The sequence below is a fragment of the Palaemon carinicauda genome, chromosome 6, assembly GCF_036898095.1.
Source record: "Palaemon carinicauda isolate YSFRI2023 chromosome 6, ASM3689809v2, whole genome shotgun sequence".
Taxonomy (NCBI): Eukaryota; Metazoa; Arthropoda; class Malacostraca; order Decapoda; family Palaemonidae; genus Palaemon; species Palaemon carinicauda.
In genome coordinates this window covers 159,229,743-159,252,844 of record NC_090730.1, presented here as the reverse complement: position 1 = coordinate 159,252,844, position 23,102 = coordinate 159,229,743, and the positions used below count along the sequence as shown (strand labels likewise).

At 44.6% G+C, this 23,102-nt stretch overlaps 1 protein-coding gene across 1 annotated transcript in view; it reads left to right on the top strand.

Moving 5' to 3' along the window:
* LOC137642254 (tudor and KH domain-containing protein homolog) overlaps positions 1–23,102 on the top strand; it is a 57,956-nt gene that overhangs the window by 20,027 nt on the left and 14,827 nt on the right. The window contains exons 4-6 of the mRNA XM_068374782.1: positions 6,041–6,227; positions 14,916–15,077; positions 16,316–16,530. Of these exons, the coding sequence (XP_068230883.1) occupies positions 6,041–6,227; positions 14,916–15,077; positions 16,316–16,530 (564 nt within the window). The remainder of the gene's footprint in view (positions 1–6,040; positions 6,228–14,915; positions 15,078–16,315; positions 16,531–23,102) is intronic.

Below are 23,102 nucleotides of genomic sequence, written 5' to 3'. Positions count from 1 at the left end.
GTCACCCGCCATGAAACACTTCCATATCAATGTTCTCGAAGCCATGGCAGTGTTCTTGACCCTGAAGAGACTCTCTCCTCCGAGGTCGACCCACATCAGAGTAGTGTCAGACAGCACAGCCGTAGTACACTGCATCAACAGAGGAGGATCCAAGTCGCCCAACCTGAATCAGATCCTGGTCACTATCTTTGCCTTGGCAACAGAAAAGAACTGGTTCCTGTTAGCAACTCGCCTAGCGGGAGTCCAGAATGTGATAGCGGACTCACTATCCAGGACGAAACCACTGGAATCAGAATGGTCTCTGGACATAATTTCATTCCGGTGGATACTCAGACTGGTTCCGGGCCTCCAGGTAGATCTATTCGCAACTCAGATGAATCACAAACTTCCGTGTTATGTGACACCAAACATGGACCCTCAGGCTTATGCCATAGATGCATTAACCCTGGATTGGAACCATTGGAGAAAGATTTAACTATTTCCACCAGTGAATATTCTAATGAAAGTATTGCACAAACTACGCTCCTTCCGGGGGGCAGTGGCTTTAGTAGCACCTCACTGGCCAAAGAGCAGTTGGTTTCCTCTCCTCCTCGAGTTGAAACTCCGACCCTTCCGGATTCCATTCCCCAAACTGACCCAAGTAATCCAAACACAGACTGTGTCAGATTCCTCAAGGATAGCCAAAACCCTAACTTTGTGGACTTCATGAAGTTTGCAGCTTGTAATGACGCAAACATTGACCCGGAAAACGTTCTCTTCATCGAAGCGGACAAAAGGGACTCGACAATTCGTCAATATGATTCGGTTGTTAAGAAATTAGCAGATTTCCTAAAGAATTCAGACCATACTCGTATGACTCCGAATTTAGCCATCTCGTTCTTTAGGTTCCTATTTGACAAGGGCCTGGCAGCTAGCACTATAACCACTATCAAGTCAGCTTTGAAGAAGATCTTCCTCGTTGGATTTAACATTAACCTGGCTGATTCCTATTTCTCATCTATTCCAAAAGCGTGTGCTAGGCTTCGACCTTTGGATCGGCCACAAAAAGTCTCTTGGTCTCTGAACGATGTCCTCAAACTTGCATCAGACACGGACAATGAGTCCTGCCCTTATATCACTCTGCTTAGGAAGACTCTATTTCTAACAGCTATGGCCTCAGGTGCTAGAATCTCAGAACTAGCAGCTCTCTCACGTAACCCGGAAAACATAGATTTCCTCCCTACAGGCGAAGTTCTGCTTTCTCCAGACAGAGCTTTCTTAGCTAAAAATGAGGACCCGCAAAATAGGTGGTCCCCTTGGAAGATTATCCTTCTTCCCCAGGATCCTTTCTCTGTGTCCAGTCACTACTCTCAGGGCCTTTTTAGCTAGAACGGCCACCCGCTCGTCTGGCCCATTATTTATCAGGGAACAAGGGGGTACTTTGACCATTCAAGGTATCAGACAACAAATCCTCTACTTCATTAAACATGCTAACCTGGAATCATTTCCCCATGCTCATGATATACGGTCAATAGCTACCTCCATCAATTACTTCCAGAACATGGACTTTGATGACCTTAAAAAATATACGGGTTGGAAATCTCCTATGGTTTTCAAACGCCACTATCTAAAGAACTTACAGGCCCTTAAATACCCTACGGTTGCAGCGGGGAGTCTTATCTCTCCCCATTAATCTCTGATTATTCCTTTATTCCATCTCTTCTCTCCTCCCTCCTACCCGCCACTCCCACCACGTCGCCGCTCTCCTGGGCGGTTCGTTAGCCCTAAGTTATTTACCATGTTTAATTCCTATGATTTAACTGTTATTGTATTTACCATTCCTTTAATGTTTAGATATGCTTAGACATGTAAGATTGATACCTTTTGCGACTGGACACTCAGATGATTCCTTGTCTTCATAATTATTTTAGCCTTGCGTCCCCTATGTCCTTTGGCTAGTTTGTAATTTTATGTTTACTTACAGTATTATAATATTGGCTTACATGGTGTTTGTATTCTCCTTATTATGTTATTATTGTATTGGGCTTGGAAGGCATTCTCTGGTACATTTTCACCGGCCGTCACAGGTCGCCCCAGAAAAGGGATTTTGACGAAGGAAAAATCTATTTCTGGGAAGAGACCTGTGACGCCCGGTGAAACCCTTCCCGGTTGTTTTGTACGGACCCACCCCTTTTTTCCTTGCCAAGCCATATGTTCTTGCAGAAGGATGACCTGGAGAGCGCGCGTAGTAGGTGTCGGTGGGGTAGTCCAACTGTGTTCTCTAGGGCCTGTCACGGCCCTCCCCTTTGATGAAGAGATTATCTAAATGGAAGACAGCCTGTGAATAGTGGTTTTCACACGCCCCTGTTGTATACACGACACCCACAAGGTGATCGCGCGAGGGTAGTAACCTCTGCATTCCATGCTTCTATCTTTCTCTAGTATATTTGGAAGATTTATATTAGAAAAGTGTAAAGAAGGACTACTTTCACCAGGCGTCACAGGTCTCTTCCCAGAAATAGATTTTTCCTTTGTCAAAATCCCTTTTTTAGTGAACTGTCTCTTGAAATCTAAAAAAGGCAATCTAGAGAACTTGGAACCCTTTTCTCAGAGAATGTTGTGGGCAGTTTTCCTGCTGCTACATGTAGTGTGTATTGGTTTGGGTTTGTCGACTTTGAAACTGGTTGTCTGAGAAGATTGGTTTTGTATGGCAACCAAAGGCCGCCAATATGTAAATCACTCTCTTTCCAGGTAAAAAAGGGCAACTAGTCATATCCTGATTTTTGCAGACACTCTGAATCTAGTTTTTCATAGCTTGAAAGATGGGAAAAGGAGGAAACATACAGATCCAACTTGCCCTATAACAGGAAATACACTTTTCTTGTTAAAGTATCAGTCACAGGTGACTAAAACACTCCTATATATTGTTGAGCAATGTTGTAAATATGTCCACATTTGGTCTTCCCCTCCAATTCCAAAATGTTGGTCAGGTGAAATTAGTTTGAAGGTATCTACAGGGTATTTCCCTTTCAACTCAACTTCTAAGAAGTTCAGCCTCCATGAAATAAAAAGAGGTCGAAGGATCCCCCCCAAATTCATTCAAGTTAATGCAGAAGGTGTCCCTAGATTATGAACACAATACTTTACCAGTTTTGAGAAGGAAGCAATATGAACACCAGGTTTGAAAAGGAATAATAAAATTTATCATTGAAATTTGCTTTTTGTATTTCACTTATTTTGTCTGAATAAGTAGGTAGTTCTCTTGACAATGTTATGGAGTTGTTATTTTAGCTAGGCTACCTCTTTTGAAGCTATAAATTATGCAGATAAATGACTAAAATTTGATAAGTTTCAATTAATAGTCTTTCAATTTTAAATAGAGAGTTGTTATATGAGCTATGTTTGTAGTGTCTGATATCATGTAGGCTATTATATGGGGTCCATATTACGCTTATTGGATATCAGCTTATCAAAAACACAGGCCAAAAATATACAGCAAGTTTCAGTATTATCATATACAGTGGAACCTCTACACAAGAACGTATCTACATCCGAATTTTCCAACATCCGAAGTAAAATTCGAGCAAATTTTTGACTCTACACCCGAATTTTATTTCGACACACGAAGTAGCAATTTTCGTCGTACCGGTTGTATCCGAATTTTTCGACACACGAAGTACAATTCGAACACGTTCCTACTCTACACCCGAATTTTTTTTTCGACACCCGAAGTAAACAATACTCGTATGCGTAGTCGGTGCTCATAGCGCCTGATGTGTTTTTTATTTCCGCCAATAGAAGGCAGCACTTCAACCTCGGAGGGACCCTCAATTAGCGTGGCTTGGGTCAGTCCTCTGTTCTCGTTGGCTTTATGTGGTTGTGCCCTGTGCGTTCTGCTATTAATTGTGTTTTAATCGTGATTTTTTACATTCATCCTTTTACGGTATTTTACGAAAATCATGGGTCCTAAAAGGCTTAGTTTCGCAAGTGGTAGTGGTAGTGGTGAGAAAAGGAATAAGGGAATGCTTTCTTTAGAAGTAAAGCAAGGAATTATTGAAAAGCATGAGCGTGGCGTCCGTATGAGTGAACTTGCAATAAGTTCCGCGCAAATAAAAGAGGTGTTAGGAAAATATCAAGACGTGGTCGACTTCATCGACAAATACCATCCAAAGAAATTGCAGGTTTGTCGTGTAGCTGCGCAGTTTGATGATGTTTCCCTAACTTATTTTCGAAACATTCTGAAAAGCTGTACCAAGCAACTTTCTATCGATAGCTTCTTTAAAAAAACTACGAAGCGAACTCGTGATGAAGAGGAAGGAAGTGGTTCAAAGAAAACAGCAAAGAGTGAAGAGAAAAAAATTCAATCAATTTTAAGTGTAGAGAGTGAAAGTGATTAAAATTAATCATCAAAAAGAAAAAAAGAAAATGTAAAAAAAAAATATAAATTATAAAAAAAAAAAACTAAGTTATGTTAAAGTTCACTTAGTGTAAGTTAGAATAAGTTACGGTAGTGTACGTTTATCGTAGTTAACCTCTCTACCTCCTCGCCGCCCGTCCGTCTCCTCTCTGCGTAGCAAGACTAACAACACCTGCGCTGGAGTTTCTAAGGTAAAGTGACGCTAAAAACCCGTTTCTTATTTATCATTTTTTGCTAATTCTTCTTATTTACATGTCTATTCTTCTTATTTACATGTCTATTATCTAATTTAGTGTTCATTATTCTCATGGGAAAATTAAGTGTAGTAGTTTATTAAGAAGTTATCATAGGTTTTTGGGCTCAACCACGGATTAATCCTATTTCAATGTATTCTTATGGGAAAATTCGTTTCGACAACCGAACATTTTCTACATCCGAAGTTGGTTCTGGAACGGATTAAATTCGTATGTAGAGGTTCCACTGTATCTACTAATAAATCCCTTATGAACAAGAGAAACAAAAATTAGTTTGCAATTTGGCCTCCCTAGTCCCAGGGCTGAATCATATGGCTCAAATTCCAAGAATCCATTCATTATATTGTGCATTTCCTGTAGGGGTGTAGCACCATCTACTGTATAAGCGTTACTAAATAGCCTTTGTAGTATGCATTCAACCCCTAACTGCACCCTCTTTTTAACCTTCAGCTTGACCTTGCCATTGGCTTCTGTTGTTCCACCTTGATGTCCAGCCTCTTATAGCTTTTACTTTTCAGTGCAACAGTAGGCATTTGCCCCTAGTTGTACATTGGTACTGAATAGTATTCCCAGCTCAAGTCTTAGGCCTTCTTTTTCTGTCGGCTTCTCCCATTCAGGGATCGTCACAGCGTATCGTGTCTCCATTTACTTCTATCTACTGACTCCTCTATCACACCAACTGCTCTCATATCTTTGATTAATGGATCCATAAATCTCCTCTTAGGCCTTCCTCTCCTCCTCCTACCTGGTGGCTTCATGCTTAGCATCCTCCTCCCTTCCCTTCATGTGCCAGGACCACCTTAGTCTTGCTTCCCTTGCTCTCTTTCCAAACTGATGGACATGTGTTCTTCCTCTAATGAATTTATTTCTGATCTTATCCTCCCTCATTACTCCCAGTGAAAACCTCAACATTTTAATTTCTGCAACTTTTGTTTCTGCTTTTTATTTCTTGGTTATAGATAAGGTCTCCAAACCATACAACATAACTGGTTTTATCACCGCTTTATAGGCCTTCCCTTTCAGACTTGCTGATATCTTATATCATTTTGTTGCATAACCATCTGATACTCTTCTCTCGCCATTCCACCCAGTTTGAATTCTCCTCACTTTTCCCATCACACCCACTATGGCCTTGTATAGTTGATCCTAAACATTTAAACTCGTCTATTTTTTCATTTCTATATCATCCAATCTTAGTGGCCAAGTGGTAAGCTATATGTCCCAAATCCATAAATCCAAATGCAGTTGTTAACATGCTTTTACTACCTCAAAATCCTTTTGATTTTAAGAGCATTGGTCATGGTCTCATGAATGGTGTCTTATATTTTACTATTTTGTACTCTGTTTTAGAATAATATGTATAGACTTTTTACTATTTTATGATTTTCAGATGAATTGGAATCCTATGGCAGAAGACTTTTTGGGAGAAGGAAATAGTCATGTTAATAATGAGTGCGCTGAAACGGTACTTTCTGGGATTAAGAATACAGATGAAACTAGGCTGTGCAAGTTTTTCAGAGAAGGGAAAAAGTGTCCCCGAGAAGCATGTCAGTGGGAACATGTGAGATACAGAGATGGTGAGTGTATATTTAGTCGTTGGAATTTGAATAATTTATTTATTGCTTTAAAGGATAGAGGTTTTATTTTATAGTAAGGGCCTAATGAAAAAATGGGCATTCAGTATATCTAAGGACAGCTTTCAATTGATCCTCTGAGAGGCAAGAGAACTGTAACTGTTGAAGGAGGAAATGGAAAAGGCATTAAAGGGCCTTTAGTCTCCAATCCAGTTGTGCAAATAGAGAGCACCTGAGATGTGCATGTTGAAGGACTCCTGAGCTCATGTGCAACAATAACTTAAACCTCAGGGAACTAGAGACAGAAATGATGGGCGCAGGAGTGGAGAGGAAACATAAATTGGTAAATGAGAGGTGGGGGGGGGAGGGAAACAGGGAAAGATTGGTAAGTGTAATTTTAATTATCAAAATGGTTGTTTGAGACTGATATGCATAATTTTCTACACCATTTTTTAAGCTTTTTTTTTCTTTTCTCTTTACTGTATGTCAAATAAAAACTAAAAATAACATTACACGCTAAACTCCTATTCTGTAGATCACATACTCTACCTATATACCTAATGCATTTTAGAGAGAGGGTCAGACTTAAGGCTATATATTTGGGTCCTTCAAAACTAACCTAAACTAGATTATGATGCTGACATACTATTAACCAGTCCAGAAAAAAAAAAGATAATGATACCCTGCTCTTGTGAAGCAAAGTTATTTTTTCAATATTAAACTTACCCGATAATTATGTAGCTGTCAACTCCGTTGCCCGACAGAATTCTACGGGAGGGATACGCCAGCTATCACAATACTAGAAGGGGGTGTACTCACCAGCGCCACCTGTGGCCAGGTACTACAGTACTTCTTGTTGACACCTCCTCAATTTTTCCTCTGTCGTGCTTCCGGCAAGACGTTCTGGGATACGCTTATGATCTTGGAGTATTTTCACGGCTTTTGGTGAAGTATTTCTCTCAGATTTCGGCTGTCGCTTTACTGGAAAACTTCTATATTAGCTTAGATAGCTATTATTTAGTTCTGATTAATGGTTAACGATCTTTTTGCTTGATTTGGAATCCCCACTTGGCTAACTCTTTGATTCAAGATGTCTGACATTTCACAAGCCCCACCCCATAGACGATGTAGGTCTTGTAATAGGCGTATTCCGAAGGCCTCGGTAGATCCTCACACCGCTTGTTCTGACTGTAGGGAAAGACCCTGTCAGTTGGAAGATCGATGTGAGGAATGCGCCGGACTTTCGGAACTTGATTTTGTCCGATTTCTTAAGTATTCAACCAAGTTAGAGAGAGAGAGAGTTAGGAGAAGTTCTTCTCGCTCTTCACTTTTTTCCTCACCTCATGATCCCCTACCTTTTCCTCCCCCTGTAGTGGCTACCCCCGAACCTACTATTTGCCCTCAACCTGATATGTCTGTTGTTTTGCGTGCCATTCAGGCTTTAGGTGACAAAGTGGAGTCGGTGGTTAGTGATCATAAGTCTCTTATGGCCGAAGTCAAGGAACTTAAGGTCAAGAGTGCAGTGGGTGGTAATAGTGCCAGTGCTGTGACGAGTGCTAGTGTCAGTGCAGTGCCAAGTGCTAGTGTCAGTGTCAGTGTGGTGCGTGAGGGTACTTCTGTGCGTGCCAGTCGTCCTCCCAGTCCGGGACCTCTTGCAAGCTCCCAAGCCCAGGGGAGAAGCAATGTCGAAGGGCAAAAGGGTTCGGCAGGCCTTGATCGGCGCACAGAAGTATCCTCGGTGGTTGCGGGCGTGTCTTCCAGAGACCGTCACTCCCACCCGCAGACGATTGAGCCCGTCTTTTACTCGTCTGCTGAAGAATTGTCAGGGAGGAAACGTTGGACTCAGGTCTCAAGACCTCTCAAACGCAGAGTCCAGACCTCAAGAGCTCTACAACCTGGCTGCAGTCATTGGATCAGCTCTGACTCGCCGCAGTCATCAGTTGAAGGCACTCCTCCTAAGAGGAGTAAGGTGCTGCCGCAACAGATCTCTTCTGTTAAGGCTTTGCCTCAGCAGACCTTAGTGTCTGCCGACCCCAAGTTGACTCTACTGCAGTCCATGCAGTCACAACTTGCGGTCTTGATGCGTGAGTGTCAGGCTGAGAAGGTTACACCTCCTCCTGCGATCGCTCCGCCTAACCGCAGTCCTGCCTGCCAGGCGTACGATGTTGAGGCTCCTCAGGATACCTTACCACGTACTGAGTTACCAGTTTCCAGTGGTGTGCAGCTACCTCCGCCTTCCTTAAGGCAACCTCAGCAATGGGAACAGGAAGCTTATACCTTACTTCCTCCGCTTCCACTTGCGGTTCCACCAGTGAGGCAACACTCTCTTGAGGTACAACAACCTCTCCCATCCATGAGGCAGACACCTCAGCTCTCGCTGCAGCGTCCTCAACCCTCCTCAAGGCGAGAGCCTCAACACCTTAGCCTTGCGCCTCAGGAACCTCAACTCGCGAGACAAGTTATGCGTTCTGCGCAGCCTCTACCTCAACTCTCGCAGCTCACACCTCAGGAACCTCAACTCGTTCCTCAGGAACTTGCTACTGCGCATCCGCTCACCTTACAGCAAGCGCAACCCTTGAGGCAAGACACTCATGCCAGGAGTCAGCCTCCTCCACCCATGCGCCTACCTTCTGCTACTTCTTTTGACCAGCCTTTGCAGCCTGAGCCTCAGGTGTTCCCTCAACAGAGACTTGAGGAGGAAACCACAAGCGTTTTTGCTCCAGCTCGTGCAGATTCTGCTGTTCAGCATACCTTACCTCTCACTTCGCTACACTCTGGTGATGAGGTTTCTGATGATGAGGCTGCACACCTGGACCCCTCATCAGACGTGGATGAATCCAAGTCTTCTCCGCCTCCTATTGACTTTCGTAAGGTCTTGGCTCTTTTCAGAGAGGTATACCCAGACCATTTTGTCTCTGCTACCCCCCGCTCTCCGCCATCTGAGTTTTCGCTGGGCATGCAGCCAGCCAAGTCAACGTATACTAAGCTCGTCTTTGCAAGGTCCTCTAAGAGAGCGTTAAGGATTTTAGGGGAGTGGTTGCAGTCTAAGCAGCAACTAGGAAAGACTTCCTTTATGTTTCCTCCGACTAAGCTCACTTCTAAAGCGGGCGTTTGGTATGCCACAGGAGAGGAACCAGGCTTGGGAGTACCTGCCTCTGCCCAGGCTGACTTCTCAAGTTTGGTAGACTCTCCTCGTAGAACAGCAATGAGGCGCTCTAAGGTTTGCTGGACCTTCTCAGATCTTGATCACTTCCTAAAGGGTGTATTTAGAGCCTTTGAGATGTTCAATTTCCTAGACTGGTGCCTGGGGGCCCTTAGCAAGAAGACCTCCCCTGCGGACAAGGACTCAGCCATGCTCTTAATGTCCTGCATGGATAAGGCTATTAGGGATGGATCTGGCGAGCTTGCTTCGATGTTTGTGTCAGGAGTGCTTAAGAAAAGGGAGCAGCTTTGTACCTTCCTTTCCTCCAGCATCACACCTTGTCAAAGGTCTCAACTCCTTTTCGCTCCGCTCTCTAAGTTCCTGTTTCCCGAAGAGCTTGTTAAGGACTTGTCTGCGGCCCTGATACAAAAGGACACCCATGATCTTGTGGCCTCATCAGCTCGTAAGACTAAGGTTGCTTCCTCAGTCCCCAGGACTTATCGCACCCCAGTGGCTGATACTCCTGCTACGAGGTTTATTCCGCCCTTTCGTGGTAGAGCCCCCAGCCGAGGAAGCTCCCGTCCAGACTCTTCCAGGAGCAAGTCTAGGAAAGGTTCCAAGACTTCTAAAGGCAAAAACTGACTCTCCTCATCTCCAGACAGCAGTAGGAGCCAGACTCAAGATCTTCTGGCAAGCCTGGGAAAAGAGAGGTGCAGACGCCCAGTCTGTCAGTTGGCTGAGGGAGGGTTACAGGATACCATTCTGCCGCAAACCCCCTCTGACCACATCTCCCATCAACCTCTCTCCCAACTACAAAGAAAAGGACAAGAGGCTAGCGTTGCACCAGGAGGTGTCGCTCCTTTTACAGAAGAAGGCAGTGGTTATAGTCCGGGACCATCAATCCCCGGGCTTCTACAACCGTCTCTTTCTGGTGGCCAAGAAGACAGGAGGTTGGAGACCGGTGCTGGACGTCAGCGCGCTCAATGCTTATGTCACCAAGCAGACGTTCACGATGGAGACGACGAAGTCGGTCCTAGCAGCGGTCAGGCAGGAGGACTGGATGGTCTCGTTGGACCTGAAAGATGCTTACTTTCACGTTCCTATTCATCCAGACTCCCAACCTTTCCTGAGATTCGTTTTTGGAAAGGTTGTCTACCAATTCCAAGCCCTGTGTTTTGGCCTAAGCACAGCTCCTATGGTGTTTACGCATCTGATGAGGAATATAGCAAAATTCCTCCACTTATCGGACATCAGAGCCTCCCTTTATTTAGACGACTGGCTGTTGAGAGCCTCCACGAGTCGTCGCTGTCTGGAGAGTCTCAACTGGACTTTGGACTTGATCAAAGAACTGGGTCTGTTAGTCAATCTAGAAAAGTCTCAGCTCATTCCCTCCCAATCCATTGTGTACCTGGGAATGGAGATTCGGAGTCAGGATTTTCGGGCTTTTCCATCGGCCCCAAGGATAAGCCAAGCCCTAGATTGCATCCTGAGCATGCTGAAGAGGAGCAGTTGCTCGGTGAGACAGTGGATGAGTCTCACAGGGACCCTTTCATCGTTGGCCCTGTTCGTCGAGCTAGGGAGACTCCACCTCCGCCCTCTTCAATTCCATCTTGCAGCTCATTGGGACAAGGGTTTGACTCTCGAAGCAGTCTCTATCCCAGTCACCAAAGAGATGAAGACCACTCTCTTGTGGTGGAAGACCAGTCTCCTTCTCAGGGAGGGCCTATCGTTGGCAATTCAGACCCCCAATCTTCATCTCTTCTCGGATGCATCGGACTCGGGCTGGGGCGCGACCTTGAACGGACAGGAGTGCTCGGGAACGTGGAACGAGGAACAGAAAACGCTCCACATCAACTGCAAGGAGCTACTAGCAGTTCATTTAGCCCTATTGAACTTCAAGTCCCTCCTGCTAGGCAAGGTGGTGGAGGTGAACTCCGACAACACCACAGCCTTGGCTTACATCTCCAAGCAAGGAGGGACCCATTCGAGGAGCCTATACGAGATCGCAAGGGACCTCCTCATTTGGTCAAGAAGTCTAAACCTCACCCTAGTTACGAGGTTCATTCAGGGCAACATGAACGTCTCAGCAGATCGCCTAAGCAGAAGGGATCAGGTCATCCCCACGGAATGGACCCTCCACAAGAGCGTGTGCAACAGACTTTGGACCTTGTGGGGTCAGCCGACCATCGATCTGTTTGCCACCTCCATGACCAAGAGACTTCCTTTGTACTGTTCCCCAGTTCCAGACCCAGCAGCAGTTCATGTGGATGCTTTTCTGCTGAACTGGTCCCATCTCGACCTTTACGCATTTCCACCGTTCAAGATCATAAACAAAGTCCTTCAGAAGTTCATCTCGCACGAAGGGACACGGCTGACGCTGGTTGCTCCCCTTTGGCCTGCAAGAGAATGGTTCACAGAGGTACTACAATGGCTGGTCGACGTCCCCAGGACTCTCCCTCTAAGAGTGGACCTTCTACGTCAACCTCACGTAGACAGGTTGCACCCAAACCTCCACGCTCTTAAGCTGACTGCCTTCAGACTGTCGAAAGATTCGCTAGAGCTAGAGGCTTTTCGAAGGAGGCAGCCAGTGCGATTGCCAGAGCAAGGAGGGTATCCACTCGTAGAGTCTACCAATCCAAGTGGGAAGTCTTCCGGAGCTGGTGTAGAGCCAATGCAGTTTCCTCTACCAATACCTCTGTGACCCAAATAGCTGACTTCCTATTACATCTTAGGAATGAGAGATCCCTTTCAGCTCCTACGATTAAAGGGTACAGGAGTATGTTGGCTTCAGTTCTCCGCCACAGAGGTTTGGACCTTTCTTCCAACAAGGACCTTCAAGACATCCTGAAGTCTTTTGAGACTTCTAAAGAGCGTCGTCTACCCACTCCAGGCTGGAACCTAGACGTAGTCTTAAGGTTCCTTATGTCACCTAGGTTCGAACCTCTCCAGTCAGCTTCCTTCAAGGACCTTACCCTCAAGACTTTTTCTCGTCTGCCTTGCGACAGCTAAAAGAGTCAGTGAGGTTCATGCCTTCAGCAAGAACATTGGGTTCACATCCGAATCTGCAACATGTTCTTTACAGCTCGGATTCTTAGCTAAGAATGAACTTCCTTCACGTCCTTGGCCTAGATCGTTTGAAATACCTAGCCTCTCCAACATGGTAGGTAACGAGCTAGAAAGAGTTCTTTGCCCTGTCAGAGCTCTGAAATATTATCTTGATAGGTCAAAACCTATTCGAGGACAGTCAGAAGCCTTATGGTGTGCCATCAAGAAACCTTCGAGGCCCATGTCCAAAAACGGGGTTTCGTATTATATAAGGCTTCTGATTAGAGAAGCCCATTCTCACTTAAAGGAGGAAGACCTTGCTTTGCTGAAGGTAAGGACCCACGAAGTGAGAGCCGTAGCTACTTCGATGGCCTTTAATAAAAACCGTTCTCTGCAGAGCATAATGGATGCAACCTATTGGAGGAGCAAGTCAGTGTTTGCATCATTTTATCTTAAAGATGTCCAGTCTCTTTACGAGAACTGCTACACCCTGGGACCATTCGTAGCAGCGAGTGCAGTAGTAGGTGAGGGCTCAGCCACTACATTCCCTTAATCCCATAACCTTTTTTAACCTTTCTCTTGAATGCTTTTATTGTTGTTTTTATGGTTGTTACGGTAGGCTAAGAAGCCTTCCGCATCCTTTTGATTTGGCGGGTGGTCAATTCATTCTTGAGAAGCGCCTGGGTTAGAGGTTGTGTAGAGGTCCTTTAGTAGGGGTTGCAGCCCTATATACTTTAGCACCTTTGAGTTGATTCAGCCTCCTAAGAGGAACGCTGCGCTCAGTAAGGAAGACGAACTTAAAAAAGAGGCAGAGTAACGGTTCAAGTCGACTTCCTTACCAGGTACTTATTATTTCATTGTTATTTTGAGATAACTGTTACATGAAATACGGGATACTTAGCTATCCTTTAATCTTGTACACTGGTTTTCACCCACCCCCCTGGGTGTGAATCAGCTACATGATTATCGGGTAAGTTTAATATTGAAAAATGTTATTTTTATTAGTAAAATAAATTTTTGAATATACTTACCCGATAATCATGATTTAATTGACCCTCCCTTCCTCCCCATAGAGAACCAGTGGACCGAGGAAAAATTGAGGTGTCAACAAGAAGTACTGTAGTACCTGGCCACAGGTGGCGCTGGTGAGTACACCCCCTTCTAGTATTGTGATAGCTGGCGTATCCCTCCCGTAGAATTCTGTCGGGCAACGGAGTTGACAGCTACATGATTATCGGGTAAGTATATTCAAAAATTTATTTTACTAATAAAAATAACATAATTCTGTGAACAATCAAAATCACAATGAAACCAGACGGCTGATAGAATGGTAGTTTACCATCCCATGGAAAGAAGCAAACTGGTAGGGTAAGCATGTTATCACTGTCACAGTATAGCCATCTTAGATGAGGTGTTAACCCATGGATGGACTATTTAGATATGAGAAAATTATGCATCCAATTTTTCATTTATTGATATTGGGTAATATTTATTGAAATAGTATAAGTTGTTACAGAAATTCTACAATATCCTTCTTATTTTCTCCTTTGAATTTTGTTGCAAAGCTATGCAAGTTATAATTTGTAAGCAAACAATAAAATATCCTCAAGTACCTAATAAGAAAATTATATGACAATGAGAAAGGATAAAGACTATGAAAGCAAAATATATTAATATCCCTTGAAAATTAAATTTATAAAAGGAAATAATGCATTATAGGAAAGATTTGTTACTGCAACCTTATCCTCATTTATTTGATAATTTAATTGAAAAGTAATAGAAAAAATTTATAGTAGACTAGATTATACAGTGTTAACAAGGAAATAATTGAATGAGGAAAAATAAATACTGCAAACTTAGTAATTTGGAATTATTTACTCTAGTGAATGTGTAGTGGTTAAGCAATTAAAATAAAAGTGTAATCTTATCTGCACTGAGAAGTTTATCTTAAGAAGTTTAGTAACAAAGCATGCCGATAGCTACTTGATTAGCACTCCATTAAAAAACAAAGATACAAAAAATATGAAGTAAAAGTAACAATTCCCTAAATATAAGACTCAAATAAGAAAAATTAGAATATTTTAGTCACCCAGAAACTTTTGTGATCAAAGCTTTCTTAGTGATTTATATGTTCTAGATGAGGGTTACTTGCTCTAAAGAAATGCATGAAACTTACATTCCTACATTGGTGAACACTTTTAGGTAATGGCACACCTTTCTGAACAGTATCACATATGTAAAATAAGAACCTTGTAATTATGTATTAAACACTTTAAATTTTGTAATTATATCAAGTTGGCATTTAGAGGTAGGCCTGCTGTTATGCGAAATAACACTTATGGGATGTACCATCATTGAAGATACTGTAATGTGATATTTGAAAATATTGATCATGGTACTCCATAAAGGCTATATAAAGGTTATGTTTTCTGCCAAGTAGATTTAAAAGATTTGTGAAAAGAAACATTTAGAGACTTGCATAATTAGTCATTCTATTCTTTTAGGTGTAACTACAGAGAGGCAGCCTGTCTTTTATATAAGTGCTGACAATTATGAATTACCACAAGTTGGAAGAGCTTTGGCAGCTATAGTAACGAATGTAGTGTCTCCATCTCAATTTTATGTATATTTTCCAAATGGAACAAGAGATCTTCGTGAACTATCAGGTAATGTATGTTTGTTCTTAGTAACTGATCTTTGGGAAGAGTTAGTTCTTCCAAATTATATTCATAATGAGAATTTTTAGGGGGAGTAGTATTATAGTTTACCATCTAGTAAAGCATGCTTCCATATAGTCTACCATCTTGTAAAGCATGCTTCCATAGATTAGAATGCTGCTCGAGTTTTTTTTATATCTGACTGAAAGTAGAGTAATGCTTTGTGTTAATGAACTTTTAGGTTTGGTTTTTGAAAGTGCACTCATTTATAAAAATAAGGATAAATTATTTCTAGAACCTCTCAAGTGATTTCATTCTCAAGACAAATAATCTGTTGACATTTATATTTTTTTTTATTCTTACCATAAATTTGTATGACAACTATTTTCTTGTTCTTTGTATGAAAAAAAAAAAAAAAAAAAAGATTGTAGCCTACAGGAAAAGTATTACAATCCATGTGTTAAGAGTTTGAGCCTCACTCATGGCTGCATATTTTCATAAATTCCATGAGAGTAAAGGATTAGGGTTTAGGAGATCAGTAGGTCCACCTGTTATTGGCACCCATTGCCTAGCCCTAATTTTGGCAGAGAGGCACTTGGGTGCCAATCGTGATTATACTTTATATGATGTTTCTTGGACATCATGCACAAACTGCAGTGAACTTTCTTTGCCTATGCCACTCTTAAGTGTCCTTTAAAACCTATACTAATCTCTTTAATATAAGAAGAATAGAGAAAGCTTTTAACCAAAGGCAAACCCCTAGTGTGAAACAGACTAAATTCAGCTCAAATGTGCTGCACAGACATAATTTCTGTTCGTTTTGTTTTTCTTAACAAGCATGGCTTCATACCTGGTCAAGCTGTGTGGGAGGTGTCCCAGTATAACAAAGTTATACAGGATCCATTGTGATGGACCATGGTTTTGATTCCACATGAAATCTCAATTACAGAGTTGAAGTTGAACCACACTAAAACTAGTTACATTATACAAAGGAAATCAGAGTACTGTATATTTATTATATTGATGTACGATTTAGGTAGGCTAATGAGGTAAAATTTTAATGTTCAATGGGCTACTGAATAATAGAATGCCATTGTAGATTAGGAGTACAATTTATAAAAATATTGTCATGTAAAAGATATTAATATATAACATACTTTGCAATATTATGTAAGCGACCATATTTTTTTTACTAAATAAGAAAATACATTCCTTGTTGTATATATTATGAAAGACTTCCATTTCAGATTATCCCAACAATGTTGCTGACCAAGAGAATCTAGAAAATTTAGTAGAGGCTATGCAAAAGCACTACAAATACTCTTTGCCAGAGCCAATTGCTTGTTTGCCAGGAGTAGGGGAACTTAAAATTGTTCATAGTATTCGAGATGGAAGGGAAGAGTATTGTCGGGCACGTGTCTTGGAAATACAGAGAGAAACCGATGCCACTACTATTCTAAAGGTGAGAAATTGTTTGCATTATGTGGTTTTAGTATTGTCGCATACAAACTTTTACATGAGACAAATAGTGTCTTGAGTATTTTTATGAATAGTACTTACCTGGCAGTTATATATATATAGCTGAGTCTCCGACTTAGCTATATATATAACTGCCAGGTAAGTATTCATAAAACTTTGTTTTTCAATATTAATCTTACCCGATGATCATGTAGCTGTCAACTCCGTTGCCCGACAGAAATCTAAGGTCGGGATACGCCAGCGATCGCTATACAGGTGGGGGTGTACACAACAGCGCCATCTGTGAGCAGGTAGTCAAGTACTTCTTGTCAACAAGAACTCAATTTTTCCTCTGTCGTGCCACCGGCAAGACCTATTTGGATACGCTGTTGATTCTGGAGTTGTTTCTCACGATTTGGTGATGTATTCGCTCTAGTTTTTAGCCTTCGCTATTCAGGAAGCTTTATCATTAGCTTAGCAAGCTTTTGGAATTAATTTGGATTAATTGTTAACGAACTTTGCTAGTTTTTGGAATCCCCCCTTGACCATTTCTACAATTCAAGATGTCTGACCATTCTCAAGTCCCTAAGTACAGGCAGTGTAGTGTTAGGGCTTGTACTAGGCGTCTTCCGAAGGCCTCCATAGATCCTCACACCGTTTGTTCCAATTGTAGGGGTAAATCCTGTCAATTGGAAGATCGGTGTGAGGAATGCGCTGGGCTTTCGGAATTCGATTTTAACGAATTCCTCAAAAATGCACGTAAGTTAGAGAAGGATAGGATCAGGAGGAGTTCTTCTCGCTCTGTTGATTTTTCCTCTCCCCATGCCCCTCAACCTTTTCCTTCCCCTGTAGTGGTGACTCCCGACCCTGCTACTAGTGCTCAGCCATCCATGGCGGATATGATGCGTGCCATTCAGGCCTTGGTGACAGAGTGGAGTCATTGGCTAATGACCGTAATCAGCTTTTGGCAGATGTCAAAGAGCTGAAAGCGAAAAGTGCAGTGGGAAGTGTTAGTGCAAGTGAGGTGAAAAGTGTCAGTGTCAGTGTTGCGCATGAGGGTACATCTGTTCGTGCCAGTCGTCCTCCTAGTCCGGGACCTCTTGCAAGCTCCCAAGCCCAGGGGAGAAGCAATGTCGAAGGACCAAAGGGTTCGGCAGGCCTTGATCAGCGTACGGATGTACCCTCAGTGGTTGCGGATGTTTCTCTTAGAGATCGTCCCATCCACATACAGACGAATGAGCCCTATCATCCCTCGTCTGTGGAAGAAGTTTCAAGGAGGAAACGATGGACCAAGGTCTCACGACCTCTTAAGCGTAAGGTCCCTTCCGAGCGAGTCCAACGGCCCAGGTGTAGCCACTGGGTCAGTTCGGACTCGCCGCAGTCTTCTGAAGACTGCACACCTCCCAAGAGAGGTAGAGTGGTTCCACAACAGGCTACTGCTCCGTCTGTTGCTGCTCCAACCACGGTAGACCCTAAGTGGTCCATGCTGCAGACTATGCAGTCTCAGCTTGCTGCGTTCATGCAAGAGTATCATGCTGAGAAGGTTGACACTTCTCCTGTTAGCCTACAACCTGCCGCGGTTGTGCGCTCAGCAGATACTGCGGCTGCCTGCTCCCACACTCCACCTGTGAGAGCTCCACCACCGATGCGCAGTCCTCCCTGCCAGACGCATGTTCTTGCTGCACCATCCGTTGACATGCGTGAGCTACCGCATCAGCAGTGGGAAGGTGCTGTAGAGCTGCCGTGTTCTGACACTATGCGGCATGCTCCGCAACCGATGCGGCATGCTCCGCATCCCATACGGCATGCTCCGCAACCCACGGCAGTCCCTCCCACGCACCAGCACTCTGCTTTTGTTGTTGCCAGCTCGCAGACTGACCAGCAGCGGCATGATGTTGGATCCGCAGCAGCTACGCATGCACCCGTGCTGCCGGATTCAGCCGTTCAGCTTTCTGCTCCGCCTTTGCCACTTCCTACTCAGCTTTCGGATGATGGAATTTCGGATGACGAACATGCACATTTGGATGAACCGCACTCAGACTTAGAAGAGCCCAAGTCTACGCCTCCCTCCTTAGACTTTCGTAAAGTCCTTGCCTTGTTCAGGGACTTGTATCCAGAACAGTTTGTGTCTGCAACCCCTCGCTCTCCTCCCTCCGAGTTTGCTCTGGGCATGCAGTCTGCTGCTCCTGCCTTCACCAAGCTTGTCCTCGCGCGCTCATCCAAGAGAGCTTTGAGGGTTTTGGGAGAGTGGTTGCAGTCCAAGAAGCAACTGGGAAAGACTGCTTTCATCTTCCCGCCTACCAAGCTTGCTTCCAAGTCTAGCGTCTGGTATGCCACGGGAGAGCAACCTGGCTTGGGGGTTCCTGCCTCTGCCCAGGGCGACTTTTCAAGTCTGGTTGACTCTCCCCGCAGGCTGGCTATGAGACGATCGAAGATTTGTTGGTCCTTTTCTGACATGGATCATCTGTTGAAGGGAGTCTTTCGTGCTTTCGAGATCTTCAACTTCCTCGATTGGTGTTTGGGAGCGTTAAGCAGAAAGACTTCCCCTTCGGATAAGGACTCTGCCATGCTGATCATGTCTTGCATGGACAAAGCCATTCGGGATGGGTCTGGTGAACTTGCGGCTTCTTACACGTCAGGAGTGCTTAAGAAGAGAGAACATCTTTGCTCCTTCTTGTCGTCTGGTATCACTCCTTGCCAGAAGTCGGAGTTGTTGTTTGCTCCTCTCTCCAAGTGTCTGTTTCCGGAGGAGCTGATTCAGGGGATTGCTGCCTCACTGGTCCAGAAGGATAACCATGATCTGATGGCTTCTTCTGCACGTAAGGCTAAAGCTTTACCTTCCGTGCCTAGACCTTTCCGTCCTGCAGCAGTAGACACACCAGCTACTAGGTTCATCCCGCCCTTTCGTGGCAGAACCTCCAGCAGAGGAGGTACCCGTGCCGACAGTCACCGTGGCAAATCCAAGAAGGGTTCCAAGTCCGCAAAAGGCAGGTTCTGACTGCCTTCCTCTCCAGACAGCAGTGGGAGCCAGGCTCAAGTTCTTCTGGCGAGCTTGGGAGAGCAGAGGTGCAGACGCTCAGTCTGTGAAGTGGCTAAAGGAGGGGTACAGAATTCCGTTCTGCCGCAGTCCCCCTCTAGCTACATCTCCCATCAACCTCTCTCCCAACTACAAGGAGAAGGACAAGAGGCTAGCGTTGCAACAAGAGGTGTCGCTCTTGCTACAAAAGGGAGCGGTAGTCATAGTCCGGGACCATCAATCCCCGGGCTTCTACAACCGTCTCTTCCTGGTAGCGAAGAAGACAGGAGGTTGGAGACCGGTGCTGGACGTCAGTGCTCTCAATGCTTTTGTCACCAAGCAGACGTTCACGATGGAGACGACGAAGTCGGTCCTAGCAGCGGTCAGGAAGGAGGACTGGATGGTCTCGTTAGACCTGAAAGACGCGTACTTTCACGTCCCCATCCATCCAGACTCCCAACCTTTCCTAAGGTTCGTCTTTGGAAAGGTCGTGTACCAATTACAAGCCCTGTGCTTTGGCCTAAACACGGCACCTCTTGTGTTTACCAGACTGATGAGGAATATTGCCAAATTCCTTCACTTGGCAGACATCAGAGCCTCCCTCTATTTGGACGACTGGCTTTTAAGAGCTCCGTCAAGTCGTCGCTGTCTGGAGAATCTCAGATGGACTTTGGATCTGACCAAGGAATTGGGCCTCCTGGTCAATATAGAGAAGTCCCAACTCGTCCCATCCCAGACCATTGTCTATCTAGGTATGGAGATTCAGAGTCGAGCTTTTCGGGCTTTTCCGTCGGCCCCAAGGATCAATCAAGCCCTAGAATGCATCCAGAGCATGCTGAGAAGGAACCGATGTTCAGTCAGGCAGTGGATGAGTCTAACAGGGACACTTTCATCGCTGGCCCAGTTCATCGAGTTAGGGAGACTCCACCTCCGCCCCCTTCAGTATCATCTAGCTGCTCACTGGAGAAAGGACATGACGCTAGAGGCGGTCTCAGTGCCTGTTTCCGAAGAGATGAGGTCTACACTGACGTGGTGGAAGAACAGCATTCTTCTCAAGGAAGGTCTACCATTGGCTGTTCCGACCACCGTCTCTTCTCGGACGCATCGGACACGGGCTGGGGTGCGACACTGGACGGACAGGAATGCTCGGGCACGTGGAATCAGGAGCAAAGGACACTTCACATCAATTGCAAGGAGCTTTTGGCAGTTCATCTGGCCTTGATAAACTTCAAGTCCCTCCAGCTAAACAAGGTGGTGGAGGTGAACTCCGACAACACCACAGCCTTGGCTTACATCTCCAAGCAAGGAGGGACTCATTCGAGGAAGTTGTTCGAGATCGCAAGGGACCTCCTCATTTGGTCAAGAGATCGAAAGCTTTCGCTGGTAACGAGGTTCATTCAGGGCGACATGAATGTCATGGCAGATCGCCTCAGCCGGAAGGGTCAGGTCATCCCCACAGAGTGGACCCTTCACAAGAATGTTTGCAGCAGACTATGGACCCTGTGGGGTCAGCCCACCATAGATCTCTTCGCTACCTCGATGACCAAGAGGCTCCCGATGTATTGTTCTCCGATTCCAGACCCAGCAGCAGTTCACGTGGATGCCTTTCTGCTGGATTGGTCCCATCTAGACCTGTATGCGTTCCCTCCGTTCAAGATTGTCAACAGGGTACTTCAGAAGTTCGCTTCCCACGAAGGGACACGGTTGACGTTGGTTGCTCCCCTCTGGCCTGCGAGAGAATGGTTCACCGAGGTACTGCAATGGCTAGTGGACGTTCCCAGGACTCTTCCTCTAAGAGTGGACCTTCTGCGTCAGCCTCACGTAAAGAAGGTACACCCAAGCCTCCACGCTCTTCGTCTGACTGCCTTCAGACTATCGAAAGACTCTCAAGAGCTAGAGGCTTTTCGAAGGAGGCAGCCAGAGCGATTGCCAGAGCAAGGAGGACATCCACTCTCAGAGTCTATCAGTCAAAATGGGAAGTCTTCCGAAGCTGGTGCAAGGCGAATGCAGTTTCCTCAACCAGTACCTCTGTAACACAGATTGCTGACTTTCTGTTACATCTCAGGAATGTAAGATCCCTCTCAGCTCCTACGATCAAGGGTTACAGGAGTATGTTGGCAGCGGTCTTCCGCCACAGAGGCTTGGATCTTTCCACCAACAAAGATCTACAGGACCTTCTTAGGTCTTTTGAGACCTCAAAGGAACGTCGGTTGTCCACTCCAGGCTGGAACCTAGACGTGGTTTTAAGGTTCCTGATGTCATCAAGATTCGAACCGCTTCAATCAGCCTCTTTTAAGGATCTCACATTAGACTCTTTTCCTCGTTTGCTTAGCAACAGCTAAAAGAGTCAGTGAGATCCACGCCTTCAGCAGGAACATAGGTTTTACATCTGAAACGGCTACATGTTCCTTGCAGCTCGGTTTTTTGGCTAAAAACGAGCTTCCTTCCCGTCCTTGGCCCAAGTCGTTCGAGATCCCAAGCCTGTCCAACTTGGTGGGGAACGAACTAGAGAGAGTACTTTGCCCAGTAAGAGCTCTTAAGTACTATTTAAGACGGACAAAGCCATTACGAGGACAATCAGAAGCTTTATGGTGTTCTATCAAGAAGCCTGCTCTACCGATGTCTAAGAACGCAGTTTCTTACTACATCAGACTTCTGATTAGAGAAGCACATTCTCATCTGAAGGAAGAAGACCTTGCTTTGCTGAAGGTAAGGACGCATGAAGTAAGAGCTGTCGCTACTTCAGTGGCCTTCAAACAGAACCGTTCTCTGCAGAGTGTTATGGATGCAACCTATTGGAGAAGCAAGTCAGTGTTCGCATCATTCTATCTCAAAGATGTCCAGTCTCTTTACGAGAACTGCTACACCCTGGGACCATTCGTAGCAGCGAGTGCAGTAGTAGGTGAGGGCTCAGCCACTACATTCCCATAATCCTATAACCTTTTTTAATCTTTCTCTTGAAATACTTTTTATTGTTGTTTTTGGGTTGTACGGAAGGCTAAGAAGTCTTCCGCATCCTGGTTGATTTGGCGGGTGGTCAAATTCTTTCTTGAGAAGCGCCTAGATTAGAGGTTGTGATGAGGTCCTTTAGTATGGGTTGCAGCCCTTCATACTTCGGCACCTAGGAGTCGTTCAGCATCCTAAGAGGACCGCTAGGCTCAGTAAGGAAGACGTACTTAAAAAAGGCAGAGTAATGGTTCAAGTCGACTTCCTTACCAGGTACTTATTTATTTTATGTTTGTTATTTTGAATAACTGATAAAATGAAATACGGGATACTTAGCTTCTATTGTTAACATGTATGCTGGTCTCCTCCCACCACCCTGGGTGTGAATCAGCTACATGATCATCGGGTAAGATTAATATTGAAAAATGTTATTTTCATTAGTAAAATAAATTTTTGAATATACTTACCCGATGATCATGAATTTAAGGACCCGCCCTTCCTCCCCATAGAGAACCAGTGGACCGAGGAGAAAATTGAGTTCTTGTTGACAAGAAGTACTTGAGTACCTGCTCACAGATGGCGCTGTTGTGTACACCCCCACCTGTATAGCGATC